General features: G+C 50.7%; 2 protein-coding genes across 2 annotated transcripts in view; both read left to right on the plus strand.

The window, feature by feature from the left end:
* The window catches only part of LOC124035375 (G patch domain-containing protein 1-like), a 91069-nt gene extending 88928 nt beyond the window's left edge, over positions 1-2141 (plus strand). Inside the window, exon 23 of the mRNA XM_046348835.1 lies at positions 1912-2141. The gene's annotated coding sequence lies outside the window, so the exon portion shown is untranslated. The remainder of the gene's footprint in view (positions 1-1911) is intronic.
* Positions 2142-5499: 3358 nt separating this feature from the next.
* Positions 5500-19382, plus strand: part of LOC124035459 (WD repeat-containing protein 88-like) — a 31935-nt gene continuing 18052 nt past the window's right edge. The window contains exons 1-3 of the mRNA XM_046348913.1: positions 5500-5737; positions 14266-14376; positions 14843-14931. Coding sequence (XP_046204869.1) covers positions 5621-5737; positions 14266-14376; positions 14843-14931 — 317 coding nt within the window. The 5' untranslated portion in view covers positions 5500-5620. The remainder of the gene's footprint in view (positions 5738-14265; positions 14377-14842; positions 14932-19382) is intronic.

The following is a 19382-nucleotide window of genomic DNA, read 5'->3' on the forward strand; positions in this document are numbered from 1 at the left end:
TGTGGGAGGAGTTGGATGAGAGCGAGAGGGAAAAGGATACAAGGCAGTGGTCGGAGACTTGGAGGGGAGTTGCAATGAGGTTAGTGGAAGAACAGCATCTAGTAAAGATGAGGTCGAGCGTATTGCCTGCCTTGTGAGTAGGGGGAAGGTGAGAGGGTGAGGTCAAAAGAGGAGAGAAGTGGAAAGAAGGAGGCAGAGAGGAAAGAGTCAAAGGTAGACGTGGGGAGGTTAAAGTCGCCCAGAACTGTGAGAGGTGAGCCGTCCTCAGGAAAGGAGCTTATCAAGGCATCAAGCTCATTGATGAACTCTCCGAGGGAACCTGGAGGGCGATAAATGATAAGGATGTTAAGCTTGAAAGGGCTAGTAACTGTGACAGCATGGAATTCAAAGGAGGCGATAGACAGATGGGTAAGGGGAGAAAGAGAGAATGACCATTTGGGAGAGATGAGGATCCCGGTGCCACCACCCCGCTGACCAGACGCTCTCGGGGTGTGCGAGAACACGTGGGCGGACGAAGAGAGAGCAGTAGGAGTAGCAGTGTTGTCTGTGGTGATCCATGTTTCCGTCAGTGCCAAGAAGTCGAGGGACTGGAGGGAGGCATAGGCTGAGATGAACTCTGCCTTGTTGACCGCAGATTGGCAGTTCCAGAGGCTACCGGAGACCTGGAACTCCACGTGGGTCGTGCGCGCTGGGACCACCAGAGTAGGGTGGCCGCGGCCACGCGGTGAGGAGCGTTTGTATGGTCTGTGCAGAGAGGAGAGAACAGGGATAAACAGACACATAGTTGACAGGCTACAGAAGAGGCTACGCTAATGCAAAGGAGATTGGAATGACAAGTGGACTACACGTCTCGAATGTTCAGAAAGTTAAGCTACGTAGCAAGAATCTTATTGACTAAAATGATTAAAATGATACAGTACTGCTGAAGTAGGCCAGCTGGCAGTGGGTGCGTTGTTGACACTACACTAATCAAGTCGTTCCGTTGAGTGTAATAGTTTCTGCAGTGTTGCTATTCGGGGCTAGCAGGCTAGCTAGCAGTGTTGATTACGTTACGTTGCGTTAAAAGAACGACAATAGATGGCTAGCGAACCTAGAAAATCGCTCTAGACTACACAATTATCTTTGATACAAAGACGGCTATGTAGCTAGCTAAGTAGCTAGCTACGATCAAACAAATCAAACCGTTGTACTGTAATGAAATGAAGTGAATATGTGATACAACCTGTGAGTGCGACCGGGTAGTTGAGTTCTATACAGAAGACGTTGGCTAGCTGTTGGCTAGCTAGCAGAGTCACCTACGTTAAGGACGACAAATAGCTGGCTAGCTAACCTCGGTAAATTAAGATAATCACTCTAAGACTACACACTCTAAACCTAAACTACACAATTATCGTGGATACGAAGATACGAAGACAGTAAAGACAGCTATGTAGCTAGCTAACACTACACTAATCAAGTCGTTCAGTTGAGTGTAATAGTTTTCCCAGTGCAGCTAATCAGTGGACGTTAGCTAGCTGGCTAGTGAAGACTACGTTAGGACGGCGAAATACGATAATTACGCAATTATCTTTGATACAAAGACGGCTATGTAGCTAGCTGAGAAGAAATTGCTAAGATAAGACAAATCAAACCGTTGTGATATAATGAAATATAATGAAAAAGTTATACTACCCGTTGGAGCGACGTGCAGATGCGACCACTCGCTCCAACCGGAACCGGAACTATTGACCCATGTCATTTAAACATGTTACAGTATTATGACAGTGTTATTACATACATGATATGAATCGATCCTTCCTCTCCCATCTGACCAGGTTGAAGAGCATCCGTGGGGAGAAGCTGCAGTGAATCTGTGATCCGACAGACAACAGGATGATCCGACAGACAACAGGATGATCCGACAGACAACAGGATGTCCTCTATGAGGACAGATATCTGGAGTCAGGAGCCATTCTGTATGAATTCCAGCCCTGTAGTTATGCTGATGAAAGAGGGTCTTACTTTACATTTTAAATTGTAATTCTCATGGGATGTGAGTTTTTTTTTTTTGCTGATCGATGTCTCGGGCTGATATGTGGAGAGGTCTTGAATTGTTGCTATCGTCTGTTAATCAATAAAAATGTGAGATTTTGTTGTTGTAATCTGTCTCTGTATTATTGTCATGACAGATTGTCTGGAAAAAAAAAAGTTGATATACATTCGGAAAGTATTCAGACCCCTTGACTTTTTCCACATTTTGTTACGTTACAGCCTTATTCCATAATTTCTTAAATTATTTTTTTCCCACCCCCTCAATCTACACACAATACCCCATAATAACAAAGTGAAAACAGGTTTTTGTATTGCAAATGTATTAAACATAAAAAATAAATACCCCTATCCCTTTTCGATGAGACTTGAAATGCATCCTGTTTCCATTGATCTTCCTTGAGATGTTTCTACAGCTTTGGAGTCCACCTGTGGTAAATTCAATTGATTAGACATGACTTGGAAAGACACACACCTGTCTATATAAGGTCCCACAGCTGACAGTGTATATCAGAGCAAAAACCAAGCCATGAGGTCGAAGGAATTGTTCGTAGAGTTCTGAGACAGGATTGTGATCAGGGGAAAGGTACCAAAAAATGTCTGCTGTGTTGAATGTCCCCAAGAACACAGTGGCCTGCATCATTCTTAAATGGAAGAAGTTTGGAACCACCAAGACTCTTCATAGAGCTGGCTGCCCGGCCAAACTGAGCAATCAATGGTCATTCTGACAGAGCTCCAGAATTCCTCTATGAAGATGGGAGAACCTTCCAGAAGGACAACCATCTCTGCAGCATTCTACCATAAAGTCCTGATTTGTTGGAGTGGCCAGACGGAAGCCACTCCTCAGTAAAAGGCACATGACAGTCCACATGGAGTTTGCCAAAAGGCACCAAAAGACTCAAACAAAGAAACAAGATTATCAGGCGTCACTTCTGGAGGAAACCTGGCACGGTGAAGCATGGGGGTGGCAGCATCCCTACGGTGAAGCATGGTGGTGGCAGCAACATGCTGTGGGTTTTTCAGCGGCAGGGACTGGGAGACGAGACGGCATCTAGGGAAATATGAACGGAGCAAAGTACAGAGAGATCCTTGAGAAACTGCTCCAGAGTGGGGCGAAGGTTCACTTTCCAACAGAACGACACTAAGCACACAGCCAAGACAACGCAGGAGTGGTTTTGGGACAAGTCTCAATGTCCTTGAGTGGCCCGGACTTGAACCTAATCAAACATCTCTGGAGAAACCTGAAAATAGCTTTGCTGCGATGCTCCCCATCCAACCTGACAGAGCTTGAGAGGATCTGCAGAGAAGAATGGGAGACACTCCCCAAATACAGGTGTACCAAGCTTGTAGCGTCATACCCAAGAAGACTCAAGACTGTAATCGCTGCCAAAGGTGCTTCAACAAAATACTGAGTAAAGGGTCTTGAATACTTATGTAAATGTGATATTTCAGATTTTTTAATTTTTTATACATTTGCAAAAATTCCTAAAAACATTTGTCAAAATGTGGTATTTCATGTAAATGGATTACACACACAGTTGAAGTTTACATACACCTTAGCCAAATATATTTAAATTCAGATTATCACAATTCCTGACATTTAATCCGAGGAAAAATTCTCTGTTTTAGGTCAATTCCACTTTATTTTAAGAATGTGAAATGTCAGTATAATAGTAGATAGAATGATTTATTTCAACTTTTATTTATTTCATCATATTTCCAGTGGGTCAGATGTTTAGATACACTCAATTAGTATTTGGTAGCATTGCCTTCAAATTGTTTAACTTGGGTCAAACGTTTCGGGTAGCCTTCCACAAGCTTCCCACAATAAGTTGGGTCAATTTTGATCCATTCCTCCTGACAGAGCTGGTGTAACTGAGTCAGGTTTGTAGGCCTCCTTGCTCGCACAAGCTTTTTCAGTTCTGCCCACAAATTTTCTATAGGATTGAGGTCAGGGCTTTCTGATGGCCACTCCAATACCTTGACTTTGTTGTCCTTAAGCCATTTTGCAACAACTTTGTAAGTATGCTTGGGGTCATTATCCATTTGGAAGACCCATTTGCGACCAAGCTTGAACTTCCTGACTGATGTCTTGAGACGTTGCTTCAATATATCCACATCATTTTCCATTCTCATGATGCCATCTATTTTGTGAAGTGCACCAGTCCCTCCTGCAGCAAAGCACCCCCACAACATGATGCTGCCACCGCCGTGCTTCACGGTTGGGATGTTGTTCTTCGGCTCGCAAGCCTCCCCCTTTTTCCTCCAAACATAACGATGGTCATTATGGCCAAACAGTTCTATTTTTGTTTCATCAGACCAGAGGACATTTCTTCAAAAATTACGATCTTTGTCCCCATGTGCAGTTGCAAACCGTAGTCTTGCTTTTCTATGGCGGTTTTGGAGCAGTGGCTTCTTCCTTGCTGAGCGGCCTTTCAGGTTATGTCGATATAGGACTTGTTTTTACTGTGGATACAGATACTTTTGTACCTGTTTCCTCCAGCATCTTCACAAGGTCCTTTGCTGTTGTTCTGGGATTGATTTGCACTTTTAGCACCAAAGTACGTTCATCTCTAGGAGACAGAACGCGTCTCCTTCCTGAGCGGTATGACGGCTGCGTGGTCCCATGGTGTTTTTACTTGTGTACTATTGATGAATGTGGTACATTCAGGCGTTATTTTTCTGAGATCTTGGCTGATTTCTTTTGATTTTCCCATGATGTCGACAAAGTGGCACTAAGTTTGAAGGTAGGCCTTGAAATACATCCATAGGTACACCTCGAATGGACTCAAATGATGTCAATTAGCCTATCAGAAGCTTCTAAAGCCATGACATCATTTTCTGGAATTTTCCAATGTGTGTAAAGACACAGTCAAATTAGTGTATGTAGACTTCTGACCCAATGGAATTGTGATACAGTGAATTATAAGTGAAATAATCTGTCTGTATACAAAAGTGACTTGTGTCATGCACAAAGTAGATGTCCCAACCGACTTGCCAAGACTATAGTTTGTTAACAAGAAATGTGTGGAGTGGTTGAAAAACGAGTTTTAATGATTTCCAACCTAAGAGTATGTAAACTTCCGACTTTCAACTGTATGTATGTGTAACCGATGTGAAATGGCTAGCTCGTTAGCGGTGGTGCGCGCTAATAGCGTTTCAATTGGTTACGTCACTCGCTCTGAGACCTGAAGTGGTTGTGATGGGTGACGACGCTTCGTGGGTTTCAGTTGTTGATGTGTGCAGAGGGTCCCCTGGTTCGAGCCCCGGGTAGTGACCAGGGTGACGGAAGAAAGTAATACTGTTGTATATGTATGTATATATTAAAAATAAAAATAAAATGTCATTACATTTAAAAAAAATCTCTGTCCCCCCCGTGTGTGTAGTCTTGCACATTTCAGATTGTTTTCCATCTCAGTCACACCAAACTCAGTGCTCCTGATGTCTGGCCGTCGCTATGGGAACGCAAACTTTAGGACAACATTGGCTTCTCTGACTGACTGGTTTGGTACATTAGCTAGAGCCTTTTAACCCCCCCCCAAAAACAATGAAATACCAAACGTAGTGAAATACATTTAGTTCCCTGGACTAAATGACGGGGAGAAATATCGACCCTTTGTCACTTGATGAGACCATTGATGAAGGGAAAGAGGAGAAGGATGTGGAGAAGAGGAGAGCCTCGGTGTGGGAACATCAGGAGCTCGCCCAGGTATTTTTAGTTTATTTTTTATTCATGCTTCATGCTTATAGCTACTTCCCTGTAAACTGTTTTTGCCCATGTCTCAGGTAGCTAGCTGACCAGGTCTCAGGTAGCTAGCTGTCCAGGTCTCAGTTAGCTAGCTGCCCAGGTCTCAGTTAGCTAGCTGCCCAGGTATCAGTTAGCTAGCTGCCCAGGTCTCAGCTAGCTAGCTGCCCAGGTCTCAGTTAGCTAGCTGCCCAGGTCTCAGCTAGCTAGCTGCCCAGGTCTCAGTTAGCTAGCTGCCCAGGTCTCAGCTAGCTAGCTGCCCAGGTATCAGCTAGCTAGCTGACCAGATCTCAGTTAGCTAGCTGCCCAGCTATCAGCTAGCTAGCTGACCAGGTCTCAGTTAGCTAGCTGACCAGGTATCAGTTATCTAGCAGCCCAGGTATCAGGTAGCTAGCTGCCCAGGTTTCAGTTAGCTAGCTGACCAGGTATCAGTTAGCTAGCAGCCCAGGTATCAGGTAGCTAGCTGCCCAGGTCTCAGCTAGCTAGCTGCCCAGGTCTCAGCTAGCTAGCTGACCAGGTATCAGTTAGCTAGCTGCCAAGATCTCAGTTAGCTAGCTGTCCAGGTCTCAGTTAGCTAGCTGCCCAGGTATCAGCTAGCTAGCTGACCAGGTCTCAGTTAGCTAGCTGCCCAGGTCTCAGTTAGCTAGCTGCCCAGGTATCAGTTAGCTAGCTGCCTAGGTATCAGTTAGCTAGCTGCCCAGGTAGCAGGTAGCTAGCTGCCGAGGTATCAGTTAGCTAGCTGCCCAGGTCTCAGGTAGCTAGCTGCCCAGGTAGCAGGTAGCTAGCTGCCCAGGTCTCAGCTAGCTAGCTGCCCAGGTCTCAGCTAGCTAGCTGCCCAGGTGTCAGTTAGCTAGCTTCCCAGGTATCAGTTAGCTAGCTGCCCAGGTATCAGTTAGCTAGCTGCCGAGGTATCAGTTAGCTAGCTGCCCAGGTCTCAGTTAGCTAGCTGCCCAGGTAACAGGTAGCTAGCTGCCCAGGGATCAGTTAGCTAGCTGCCCAGGTATCAGTTAGCTAGCTGCCCAGATCTCAGTTAGCTAGCTGCCCAGGTATCAGTTAGCTAGCAGCCCAGGTATCAGTTAGCTAGCTGCCGAGGTATCAGTTAGCTAGCTGCCTAGGTCTCAGTTAGCTAGCAGCCCAGGTAACAGGTAGCTAGCTGCCCAGGTAGCAGGTAGCTAGCTGCCGAGGTATCAGTTAGCTAGCTGCCCAGGTAGCAGGTAGCTAGCTGCCGAGGTATCAGTTAGCTAGCTGCCCAGGTCTCAGTTAGCTAGCTGCCCAGGTAGCAGGTAGCTAGCTGCCCAGGTCTCAGCTAGCTAGCTGCCCAGGTCTCAGCTAGCTAGCTGCCCAGGTGTCAGTTAGCTAGCTTCCCAGGTATCAGTTAGCTAGCTGCCCAGGTATCAGTTAGCTAGCTGCCGAGGTATCAGTTAGCTAGCTGCCCAGGTCTCAGCTAGCTAGCTGCCCAGGTCTCAGCTAGCTAGCTGCCCAGGTCTCAGCTAGCTAGCTGCCCAGGTATCAGCTAGCTAGCTGACCAGATCTCAGTTAGCTAGCTGCCCAGCTATCAGCTAGCTAGCTGACCAGGTCTCAGTTAGCTAGCTGACCAGGTATCAGTTAGCTAGCAGCCCAGGTATCAGGTAGCTAGCTGCCCAGGTTTCAGTTAGCTAGCTGACCAGGTATCAGTTAGCTAGCAGCCCAGGTATCAGGTAGCTAGCTGCCCAGGTCTCAGCTAGCTAGCTGCCCAGGTCTCAGCTAGCTAGCTGACCAGGTATCAGTTAGCTAGCTGCCAAGATCTCAGTTAGCTAGCTGTCCAGGTCTCAGTTAGCTAGCTGCCCAGGTATCAGCTAGCTAGCTGACCAGGTCTCAGTTAGCTAGCTGCCCAGGTCTCAGTTAGCTAGCTGCCCAGGTATCAGTTAGCTAGCTGCCTAGGTATCAGTTAGCTAGCTGCCCAGGTAGCAGGTAGCTAGCTGCCCAGGTATCAGCTAGCTAGCTGACCAGATCTCAGTTAGCTAGCTGCCCAGCTATCAGCTAGCTAGCTGACCAGGTCTCAGTTAGCTAGCTGCCCAGGTAGCAGGTAGCTAGCTGCCCAGGTCTCAGCTAGCTAGCTGCCCAGGTCTCAGCTAGCTAGCTGCCCAGGTCTCAGCTAGCTAGCTGCCCAGGTGTCAGTTAGCTAGCTTCCCAGGTATCAGTTAGCTAGCTGCCCAGGTATCAGTTAGCTAGCTGCCGAGGTATCAGTTAGCTAGCTGCCCAGGTCTCAGCTAGCTAGCTGCCCAGGTCTCAGCTAGCTAGCTGCCCAGGTCTCAGCTAGCTAGCTGCCCAGGTATCAGCTAGCTAGCTGACCAGATCTCAGTTAGCTAGCTGCCCAGCTATCAGCTAGCTAGCTGACCAGGTCTCAGTTAGCTAGCTGACCAGGTATCAGTTAGCTAGCAGCCCAGGTATCAGGTAGCTAGCTGCCCAGGTTTCAGTTAGCTAGCTGACCAGGTATCAGTTAGCTAGCAGCCCAGGTATCAGGTAGCTAGCTGCCCAGGTCTCAGCTAGCTAGCTGCCCAGGTCTCAGCTAGCTAGCTGACCAGGTATCAGTTAGCTAGCTGCCAAGATCTCAGTTAGCTAGCTGTCCAGGTCTCAGTTAGCTAGCTGCCCAGGTATCAGCTAGCTAGCTGACCAGGTCTCAGTTAGCTAGCTGCCCAGGTCTCAGCTAGCTAGCTGACCAGGTCTCAGTTAGCTAGCTGCCCAGGTCTCAGTTAGCTAGCTGCCCAGGTATCAGTTAGCTAGCTGCCTAGGTATCAGTTAGCTAGCTGCCCAGGTAGCAGGTAGCTAGCTGCCCAGGTATCAGCTAGCTAGCTGACCAGATCTCAGTTAGCTAGCTGCCCAGCTATCAGCTAGCTAGCTGACCAGGTCTCAGTTAGCTAGCTGACCAGGTATCAGTTAGCTAGCAGCCCAGGTATCAGGTAGCTAGCTGCCCAGGTTTCAGTTAGCTAGCTGACCAGGTATCAGTTAGCTAGCAGCCCAGGTATCAGGTAGCTAGCTGCCCAGGTTTCAGTTAGCTAGCTGACCAGGTATCAGTTAGCTAGCAGCCCAGGTATCAGGTAGCTAGCTGCCCAGGTCTCAGCTAGCTAGCTGCCCAGGTCTCAGCTAGCTAGCTGACCAGGTATCAGTTAGCTAGCTGCCAAGATCTCAGTTAGCTAGCTGTCCAGGTCTCAGTTAGCTAGCTGCCCAGGTATCAGCTAGCTAGCTGACCAGGTCTCAGTTAGCTAGCTGCCCAGGTCTCAGTTAGCTAGCTGCCCAGGTATCAGTTAGCTAGCTGCCTAGGTATCAGTTAGCTAGCTGCCCAGGTAGCAGGTAGCTAGCTGCCCAGGTATCAGCTAGCTAGCTGACCAGATCTCAGTTAGCTAGCTGCCCAGCTATCAGCTAGCTAGCTGACCAGGTCTCAGTTAGCTAGCTGACCAGGTATCAGTTAGCTAGCAGCCCAGGTATCAGGTAGCTAGCTGCCCAGGTCTCAGCTAGCTAGCTGCCCAGGTCTCAGCTAGCTAGCTGACCAGGTATCAGTTAGCTAGCTGCCAAGATCTCAGTTAGCTAGCTGTCCAGGTCTCAGTTAGCTAGCTGCCCAGGTATCAGCTAGCTAGCTGACCAGGTCTCAGTTAGCTAGCTGCCCAGGTCTCAGTTAGCTAGCTGCCCAGGTATCAGTTAGCTAGCTGCCTAGGTATCAGTTAGCTAGCTGCCCAGGTAGCAGGTAGCTAGCTGCCGAGGTATCAGTTAGCTAGCTGCCCAGGTCTCAGTTAGCTAGCTGCCCAGGTCTCAGTTAGCTAGCTGCCCAGGTAGCAGGTAGCTAGCTGCCCAGGTCTCAGCTAGCTAGCTGCCCAGGTCTCAGCTAGCTAGCTGCCCAGGTGTCAGTTAGCTAGCTTCCCAGGTATCAGTTAGCTAGCTGCCCAGGTATCAGTTAGCTAGCTGCCGAGGTATCAGTTAGCTAGCTGCCCAGGTTTCAGTTAGCTAGCTGACCAGGTATCAGTTAGCTAGCAGCCCAGGTATCAGGTAGCTAGCTGCCCAGGTCTCAGCTAGCTAGCTGCCCAGGTCTCAGCTAGCTAGCTGACCAGGTATCAGTTAGCTAGCTGCCAAGATCTCAGTTAGCTAGCTGTCCAGGTCTCAGTTAGCTAGCTGCCCAGGTATCAGCTAGCTAGCTGACCAGGTCTCAGTTAGCTAGCTGCCCAGGTCTCAGTTAGCTAGCTGCCCAGGTAGCAGGTAGCTAGCTGCCCAGGTATCAGCTAGCTAGCTGACCAGATCTCAGTTAGCTAGCTGCCCAGCTATCAGCTAGCTAGCTGACCAGGTCTCAGTTAGCTAGCTGACCAGGTATCAGTTAGCTAGCAGCCCAGGTATCAGGTAGCTAGCTGCCCAGGTTTCAGTTAGCTAGCTGACCAGGTATCAGTTAGCTAGCAGCCCAGGTATCAGGTAGCTAGCTGCCCAGGTTTCAGTTAGCTAGCTGACCAGGTATCAGTTAGCTAGCAGCCCAGGTATCAGGTAGCTAGCTGCCCAGGTCTCAGCTAGCTAGCTGCCCAGGTCTCAGCTAGCTAGCTGACCAGGTATCAGTTAGCTAGCTGCCAAGATCTCAGTTAGCTAGCTGTCCAGGTCTCAGTTAGCTAGCTTCCCAGGTATCAGTTAGCTAGCTGCCCAGGTATCAGTTAGCTAGCTGCCGAGGTATCAGTTAGCTAGCTGCCCAGGTCTCAGTTAGCTAGCTGCCCAGGTAACAGGTAGCTAGCTGCCCAGGGATCAGTTAGCTAGCTGCCCAGGTATCAGTTAGCTAGCTGCCCAGATCTCAGTTAGCTAGCTGCCCAGGTATCAGTTAGCTAGCAGCCCAGGTATCAGTTAGCTAGCTGCCGAGGTATCAGTTAGCTAGCTGCCTAGGTCTCAGTTAGCTAGCAGCCCAGGTAACAGGTAGCTAGCTGCCCAGGTAGCAGGTAGCTAGCTGCCGAGGTATCAGTTAGCTAGCTGCCCAGGTAGCAGGTAGCTAGCTGCCGAGGTATCAGTTAGCTAGCTGCCCAGGTCTCAGCTAGCTAGCTGCCCAGGTGTCAGTTAGCTAGCTTCCCAGGTATCAGTTAGCTAGCTGCCCAGGTATCAGTTAGCTAGCTGCCGAGGTATCAGTTAGCTAGCTGCCCAGGTCTCAGCTAGCTAGCTGCCCAGGTCTCAGCTAGCTAGCTGCCCAGGTATCAGCTAGCTAGCTGACCAGATCTCAGTTAGCTAGCTGACCAGGTCTCAGTTAGCTAGCTGACCAGGTATCAGTTAGCTAGCAGCCCAGGTATCAGGTAGCTAGCTGCCCAGGTTTCAGTTAGCTAGCTGACCAGGTATCAGTTAGCTAGCAGCCCAGGTATCAGGTAGCTAGCTGCCCAGGTCTCAGCTAGCTAGCTGCCCAGGTCTCAGCTAGCTAGCTGACCAGGTATCAGTTAGCTAGCTGCCAAGATCTCAGTTAGCTAGCTGTCCAGGTCTCAGTTAGCTAGCTGCCCAGGTATCAGCTAGCTAGCTGACCAGGTCTCAGTTAGCTAGCTGCCCAGGTCTCAGTTAGCTAGCTGCCCAGGTATCAGTTAGCTAGCTGCCTAGGTATCAGTTAGCTAGCTGCCCAGGTAGCAGGTAGCTAGCTGCCGAGGTATCAGTTAGCTAGCTGCCCAGGTCTCAGGTAGCTAGCTGCCCAGGTAACAGGTAGCTAGCTGCCCAGGGATCAGTTAGCTAGCTGCCCAGGTATCAGTTAGCTAGCTGCCCAGATCTCAGTTAGCTAGCTGCCCAGGTATCAGTTAGCTAGCAGCCCAGGTATCAGTTAGCTAGCTGCCGAGGTATCAGTTAGCTAGCTGCCGAGGTATCAGTTAGCTAGCTGCCCAGGTATCAGTTAGCTAGCTGTCCAGGTCTCAGTTAGCTAGCTGCCCAGGTAGCAGGTAGCTAGCTGCCCAGGTCTCAGCTAGCTAGCTGCCCAGGTCTCAGCTAGCTAGCTGCCCAGGTGTCAGTTAGCTAGCTTCCCAGGTATCAGTTAGCTAGCTGCCCAGGTATCAGTTAGCTAGCTGCCGAGGTATCAGTTAGCTAGCTGCCCAGGTCTCAGTTAGCTAGCTGCCCAGGTAACAGGTAGCTAGCTGCCCAGGGATCAGTTAGCTAGCTGCCCAGGTATCAGTTAGCTAGCTGCCCAGATCTCAGTTAGCTAGCTGCCCAGGTATCAGTTAGCTAGCAGCCCAGGTATCAGTTAGCTAGCAGCCCAGGTATCAGTTAGCTAGCTGCCGAGGTATCAGTTAGCTAGCTGCCTAGGTCTCAGTTAGCTAGCAGCCCAGGTAACAGGTAGCTAGCTGCCCAGGTAGCAGGTAGCTAGCTGCCGAGGTATCAGTTAGCTAGCTGCCTAGGTCTCAGTTAGCTAGCTGCCCAGGTAACAGGTAGCAGGTAGCTAGCTGCCGAGGTATCAGTTAGCTAGCTGCCTAGGTCTCAGTTAGCTAGCAGCCCAGGTAACAGGTAGCTAGCTGCCCAGGTAGCAGGTAGCTAGCTGCCGAGGTATCAGTTAGCTAGCTGCCTAGGTCTCAGTTAGCTAGCAGCCCAGGTAACAGGTAGCTAGCTGCCCAGGTAGCAGGTAGCTAGCTGCCCAGGTATCAGGTAGCTAGCTGCCCAGGTAGCAGGTAGCTAGCTGCCGAGGTATCAGTTAGCTAGCTGCCTAGGTCTCAGTTAGCTAGCAGCCCAGGTAACAGGTAGCTAGCTGCCCAGGTAGCAGGTAGCTAGCTGCCCAGGTATCAGGTAGCTAGCTGCCCAGGTAACAGGTAGCAGGTAGCTAGCTGCCCAGGTAACAGGTAGCAGGTAGATAGCTGCCCAGGTATCAGGTAGCTAGCTGCCCAGGTAACAGGTAGCAGGTAGCAGGTAGCTAGCTGCCCAGGTAACAGGTAGCAGGTAGCTAGCTGACCAGGTAGCAGGTAGCTAGCTGGGTAGAGAGGGGATGAGTTGAATAGCCTTCATGTTTACAGCTACTTCCCTGTAAACTGTTTTTAAAACGTCAATGAGTGATTGGTCAGCTAATAGTTAACGTTAGCAAGTCAAGCTAACAGCTATCCACATAGCTATACATAATTAATGGTGTTGCACCTGTGTCATAACACTGATGAATCATGGCAACTTAGCCTACTAGACAGCAAGCTTTTAACTGAAAACGGTTTCCTTTAAACATGGAAACACTTGAGTGCCTGTCTGTTTGTGCTATCATGCCCAACTCCTTACCACTCATGACAAACATGCTTGTCTTGACAATGAGTTGTTGGCAAGAGCACAAACAGATCTGGGCCCAGGCTAGGAAACGCTGTGTGAAAAGCCCTCCTGCTATACATCTGGCTGGTGGCCAAAGCATAGCAATTATGACCAAGACATCTCAACAGATGGGTCATTAATTAAGGTGTCGTTTTAGAACAGAAAGAACAGACCTCGGCTATTGTCTTAAATGATGATGATTAACATTATCATTACTGCGATGCTTTAGTCGTGTTCAAAACATATATAAGTGACTTTGTTGTGCTTTGACAATACAATTTTAGATAGTTTCAGATGATCTGGACATGATGTGTGAAAAATGCTAATATCAGTAAGAGATGTTAGACAGGGCTTGATTCTCCGTGCCTCTTCAGACCCACATCATGGTGTAATGGAGACATGAAATGGGGATTGATTCTCCGTGCCTCTTCAGACCCACATCATGGTGTAATGGAGATGTTAGACAGGGCTTGATTCTCCGTGCCTCTTCAAACCCACATCAAGGTGGAATGGAGATGTTAGACAGGGCTTGATTCCCCGTGCCTCTTCAGACCCACATCATGGTGTAATGGAGACATGAAATGGGGCTTGATTCTCCGTGCCTCTTCAGACCCCCATCATGGTGTAATGGAGACATGAAATGGGGCTTGATTCTCCGTGCCTCTTCAGACCCCCATCATGGTGTAATGGAGATGTGAGACGGGGCTTGATTCCCCGTGCCTCTTCAGATTCCCATCATGGTGTAATGGAGATGTTAGACAGGGCTTGATTCCCCGTGCCTCTTCAGACCCCCAACATGGTGTAATGGAGATGTTAGACAGGGCTTGATTCCCCGTGCCTCTTCAGACCCCCATCATGGTGTAATGGAGATGTTAGACAGGGCTTGATTCTCCGTGCCTCTTCAGACCCACATCAAGGTGGAATGGAGATGTTAGACAGGGCTTGATTCTCCGTGCCTCTTCAGACCCCCATCATGGTGTAATGGAGATGTTAGACAGGGCTTGATCATGGTGTAATGGTGTAATGGTGTAATGGAGACATGAAATGGGGCTTGATTCTCGGTGCCTCTTCAGACCCCCATCATGGTGTAATGGAGACATGAAATGGGGCTTGATTCTCCGTGCCTCTTCAGATTCCCATCAAGGTGTAATGGAGATGTTAGACAGGGCTTGATTCTCCGTGCCTCCTCAGATTCCCATCATGGTGTAATGGAGATGTGAGACAGGGCTTGATTCTCCGTGCCTCCTCAGATTCCCATCAAGGTGCTGAGGGGTCACACAGATGCTGTCACCGGCTGCCACTTCTGCTTTGACGACACCAAAGTCCTGACCAGTTCCCAGGACAAGACGGCCGCTCTGTGGGTAGGTCCACCAAACACAGGTCCACCAAACACTAGGACTGCTTCCCAAATGGAACACTACTTATAACCACTATTCCCTATATATTGCACTACTTATAACCACTATTCCCTATATAGTGCACTACTTATGACCACTATTCCCTGTATAGTGCACTACTTATGACCACTAATCCCTATATAGTGCACTACTTCTGACCACTAATCCCTATATAGTGCACTACTTATGACCACTAATCCCTATATAGTGCACTACTTCTGACCACTAATCCCTATATAGTGCACTACTTCTGACCAAGGCCTATCGGTATGAACCTGAACTATATGATATATCTGTGGCCTAAATAGCACACATTCCCAATATAGTGCACTACTTCTGACCAAGGCCTATAGGGCTCTGGTCAAGAGTAGTGCACTCTGTAGGGAATAGGGTGCCATTAGGGCAACACGTTGTATGTCTGCTTCTGAAGGACACGGAGAGTGGCGCCGTGCTGTTGGTGTTTGAGAGAGGACATCTGTCCAACATCTCTGAGTGTGCCTTGATCCCTGACAAGAAAAGGTGAGTTGTCAGTGTGTTCCCATCGCCTACCCTTCTCCAGGAGTGTGCACTCGTACACTCCAAACATATTCCCAACACCAGAGGGGGAGTGTACAATGGCACACTTTGGGAGAAGGGTAGATCATCAGAATGGAGCCTTGCTGTTATCAGAATGGACCACAGAAGTCCTTGTCTCTTTGTTGTGACTAGTGATTTATACATGAGTTATCCTCAAATATCACATCCCACATATCTGGGTATAGGGCTGGGGATAGGGCTGGTTATAGGGCTGGGAATAGGGCTGGTTATAGGGCTGGGAATAGGGCTGGTTATAGGGCTGGGGATAGGGCTGGGGATAGGGCTGGGGTATAGGGCTGGGGATAGGGCTGGGGATAGGGCTGGTTATAGGGCTGGGTATAGGGCTGGGTATAGGGCTGGGGATAGGGCTGGTTATAGGGCTGGGGATAGGGCTGGTTATAGGGCTGGGTATAGGGCTGGGGATAGGGCTGGGGATAGGGCTGGTTATAGGGCTGGGGATAGGGCTGGGTATAGGGCTGGGTATAGGGCTGGGTATAGGGCTGGGTATAGGGCTGGGGATAGGGCTGGGGATAGGGCTGGTTATAGGGCTGGGTATAGGGCTGGGTATAGGGCTGGGGATAGGGCTGGTTATAGGGCTGGGGATAGGGCTGGGTATAGGGCTGGGTATAGGGCTGGGTATAGGGCTGGGTATAGGGCTGGGGATAGGGCTGGGGATAGGGCTGGTTATAGGGCTGGTTATAGGGCTGGTTATAGGGCTGGTTATAGGGCTGGGTATAGGGCTGGTTATAGGGCTGGGGATAGGGCTGGGAATAGGGCTGGGGATAGGGCTGGGTATAGGGCTGGTTATAGGGCTGGTTATAGGGCTGGGTATAGGGCTGGTTATAGGGCTGGGGATAGGGCTGGGAATAGGGCTGGGGATAGGGCTGGGTATAGGGCTGGGAATAGGGCTGGGTATAGGGCTGGTTATAGGGCTGGGGATAGGGCTGGGAATAGGGCTGGGGATAGGGCTGGGTATAGGGCTGGGTATAGGGCTGGGAATAGGGCTGGGAATAGGGCTGGGTATAGGGCTGGGGATAGGGCTGGTTATAGGGCTGGGAATAGGGCTGGGTATAGGGCTGGGGATAGGGCTGGTTATAGGGCTGGGTATAGGGCTGGGGATAGGGCTGGTTATAGGGCTGGGGATAGGGCTGGGTATAGGGCTGGTTATAGGGATGGGTATAGGGCTGGGGATAGGGCTGGTTATAGGGCTGGTTATAGGGATGGGTATAGGGCTGGGGATAGGGCTGGTTATAGGGCTGGTTATAGGGCTGGTTATAGGGCTGGGTATAGGGCTGGGGATAGGGCTGGTTATAGGGCTGGGGATAGGGCTGGGTATAGGGCTGGTTATAGGGATGGGTATAGGGCTGGGGATAGGGCTGGTTATAGGGCTGGTTATAGGGATGGGTATAGGGCTGGGGATAGGGCTGGTTATAGGGCTGGGTATAGGGCTGGGGATAGGGCTGGTTATAGGGCTGGTTATAGGGCTGGGGATAGGGCTGGGTATAGGGCTGGTTATAGGGATGGGTATAGGGCTGGGGATAGGGCTGGTTATAGGGCTGGTTATAGGGATGGGTATAGGGCTGGGGATAGGGCTGGTTATAGGGCTGGTTATAGGGCTGGTTATAGGGCTGGGGATAGGGCTGGTTATAGGGCTGGGTATAGGGCTGGGTATAGGGCTGGGTATAGGGCTGGGGATAGGGCTGGTTATAGGGCTGGTTATAGGGCTGGTTATAGGGCTGGGGATAGGGCTGGTTATAGGGCTGGGTATAGGGCTGGGTATAGGGCTGGGTATAGGGCTGGGTATAGGGCTGGGGATAGGGCTGGTTATAGGGCTGGTTATAGGGCTGGGTATAGGGCTGGGTATAGGGCTGGGTATAGGGCTGGGGATAGGGCTGGGTATAGGGCTGGGTATAGGGATGGGTATAGGGCTGGGTATAGGGCTGGTTATAGGGCTGGGTATAGGGCTGGGTATAGGGCTGGGTATAGGGCTGGGTATAGGGCTGGGGATAGGGCTGGTTATAGGGCTGGTTATAGGGCTGGGTATAGGGCTGGGTATAGGGCTGGGTATAGGGCTGGGTATAGGGCTGGGTATAGGGCTGGGTATAGGGCTGGGTATAGGGCTGGGGATAGGGCTGGGTATAGGGCTGGTTATAGGGCTGGGTATAGGGCTGGGTATAGGGCTGGGTATAGGGCTGGGTATAGGGCTGGGGATAGGGCTGGTTATAGGGTTGGTTATAGGGCTGGTTATAGGGCTGGGTATAGGGCTGGGGATAGGGCTGGTTATAGGGCTGGTTATAGGGCTGGGTATAGGGCTGGTTATAGGGCTGGGAATAGGGCTGGGTATAGGGCTGGGAATAGGGCTGGTTATAGGGCTGGGAATAGGGCTGGGAATAGGGCTGGTTATAGGGCTGGGAATAGGGCTGGGAATAGGGCTGGGGATAGGGCTGGTTATAGGGCTGGGTATAGGGCTGGTTATAGGGCTGGGGATAGGGATGGGGATAGGGCTGGGAATAGGGCTGGGAATAGGGCTGGGAATAGGGCTGGGTATAGGGCTGGGGATAGGGCTGGTTATAGGGCTGGTTATAGGGCTGGTTATAGGGCTGGGGATAGGGCTGGTTATAGGGCTGGGGATAGGGCTGGGAATAGGGCTGGGAATAGGGCTGGTTATAGGGCTGGGGATAGGGCTGGTTATAGGGCTGGTTATAGGGCTGGGGATAGGGCTGGGGATAGGGCTGGGGATAGGGCTGGGGATAGGGCTGGTTATAGGGCTGGGGATAGGGCTGGTTATAGGGCTGGGTATAGGGCTGGTTATAGGTATGGGTATAGGGCTGGGGATAGGGCTGGTTATAGGGCTGGTTATAGGGCTGGGGATAGGGCTGGTTATAGGGCTGGGTATAGGGCTGGGTATAGGGCTGGGTATAGGGCTGGGTATAGGGCTGGGGATAGGGCTGGTTATAGGGCTGGTTATAGGGCTGGTTATAGGGCTGGGGATAGGGCTGGTTATAGGGCTGGGTATAGGGCTGGGTATAGGGCTGGGTATAGGGCTGGGTATAGGGCTGGGGATAGGGCTGGTTATAGGGCTGGTTATAGGGCTGGGTATAGGGCTGGGTATAGGGCTGGGTATAGGGCTGGGGATAGGGCTGGTTATAGGGCTGGGTATAGGGCTGGGTATAGGGATGGGTATAGGGCTGGGTATAGGGCTGGTTATAGGGCTGGGTATAGGGCTGGGTATAGGGCTGGGTATAGGGCTGGGTATAGGGCTGGGTATAGGGCTGGGGATAGGGCTGGTTATAGGGCTGGTTATAGGGCTGGTTATAGGGCTGGGTATAGGGCTGGGTATAGGGCTGGGTATAGGGCTGGGTATAGGGCTGGGGATAGGGCTGGTTATAGGGCTGGGTATAGGGCTGGTTATAGGGCTGGGTATAGGGCTGGGTATAGGGCTGGGTATAGGGCTGGGGATAGGGCTGGTTATAGGGCTGGTTATAGGGCTGGTTATAGGGCTGGGTATAGGGCTGGGGATAGGGCTGGTTATAGGGCTGGGAATAGGGCTGGTTATAGGGCTGGGTATAGGGCTGGTTATAGGGCTGGGAATAGGGCTGGGTATAGGGCTGGGAATAGGGCTGGTTATAGGGCTGGGAATAGGGCTGGGAATAGGGCTGGGTATAGGGCTGGGAATAGGGCTGGTTATAGGGCTGGGAATAGGGCTGGGAATAGGGCTGGGTATAGGGCTGGGGATAGGGCTGGTTATAGGGCTGGGTATAGGGCTGGTTATAGGGCTGGGGATAGGGATGGGGATAGGGCTGGGAATAGGGCTGGGAATAGGGCTGGGAATAGGGCTGGGTATAGGGCTGGGGATAGGGCTGGTTATAGGGCTGGTTATAGGGCTGGTTATAGGGCTGGGGATAGGGCTGGTTATAGTGCTGGGGATAGGGCTGGGAATAGGGCTGGGAATAGGGCTGGTTATAGGGCTGGGGATAGGGCTGGTTATAGGGCTGGTTATAGGGCTGGGGATAGGGCTGGTTATAGGGCTGGGGATAGGGCTGGTTATAGGGCTGGGGATAGGGCTGGGGATAGGGCTGGTTATAGGGCTGGGGATAGGGCTGGTTATAGGGCTGGTTATAGGGCTGGGTATAGGGCTGGGGATAGGGCTGGGGATAGGGCTGGTTATAGGGCTGGGAATAGGGCTGGTTATAGGGCTGGTTATAGGGCTGGGGATAGGGCTGGGGATAGGGCTGGTTATAGGGCTGGGGATAGGGCTGGTTATAGGGCTGGTTATAGGGCTGGGTATAGGGCTGGGTATAGGGCTGGTTATAGGGATTGGAATAGGGCTGGGGTATAGGGCTGGGGTATAGGGCTGGGGTATAGGGCTGGGTATAGGGCTGGGGTATAGGGCT

This window comes from Oncorhynchus gorbuscha, linkage group LG05, assembly GCF_021184085.1.
Source record: "Oncorhynchus gorbuscha isolate QuinsamMale2020 ecotype Even-year linkage group LG05, OgorEven_v1.0, whole genome shotgun sequence".
Lineage (NCBI taxonomy): Eukaryota > Metazoa > Chordata > Actinopteri > Salmoniformes > Salmonidae > Oncorhynchus > Oncorhynchus gorbuscha.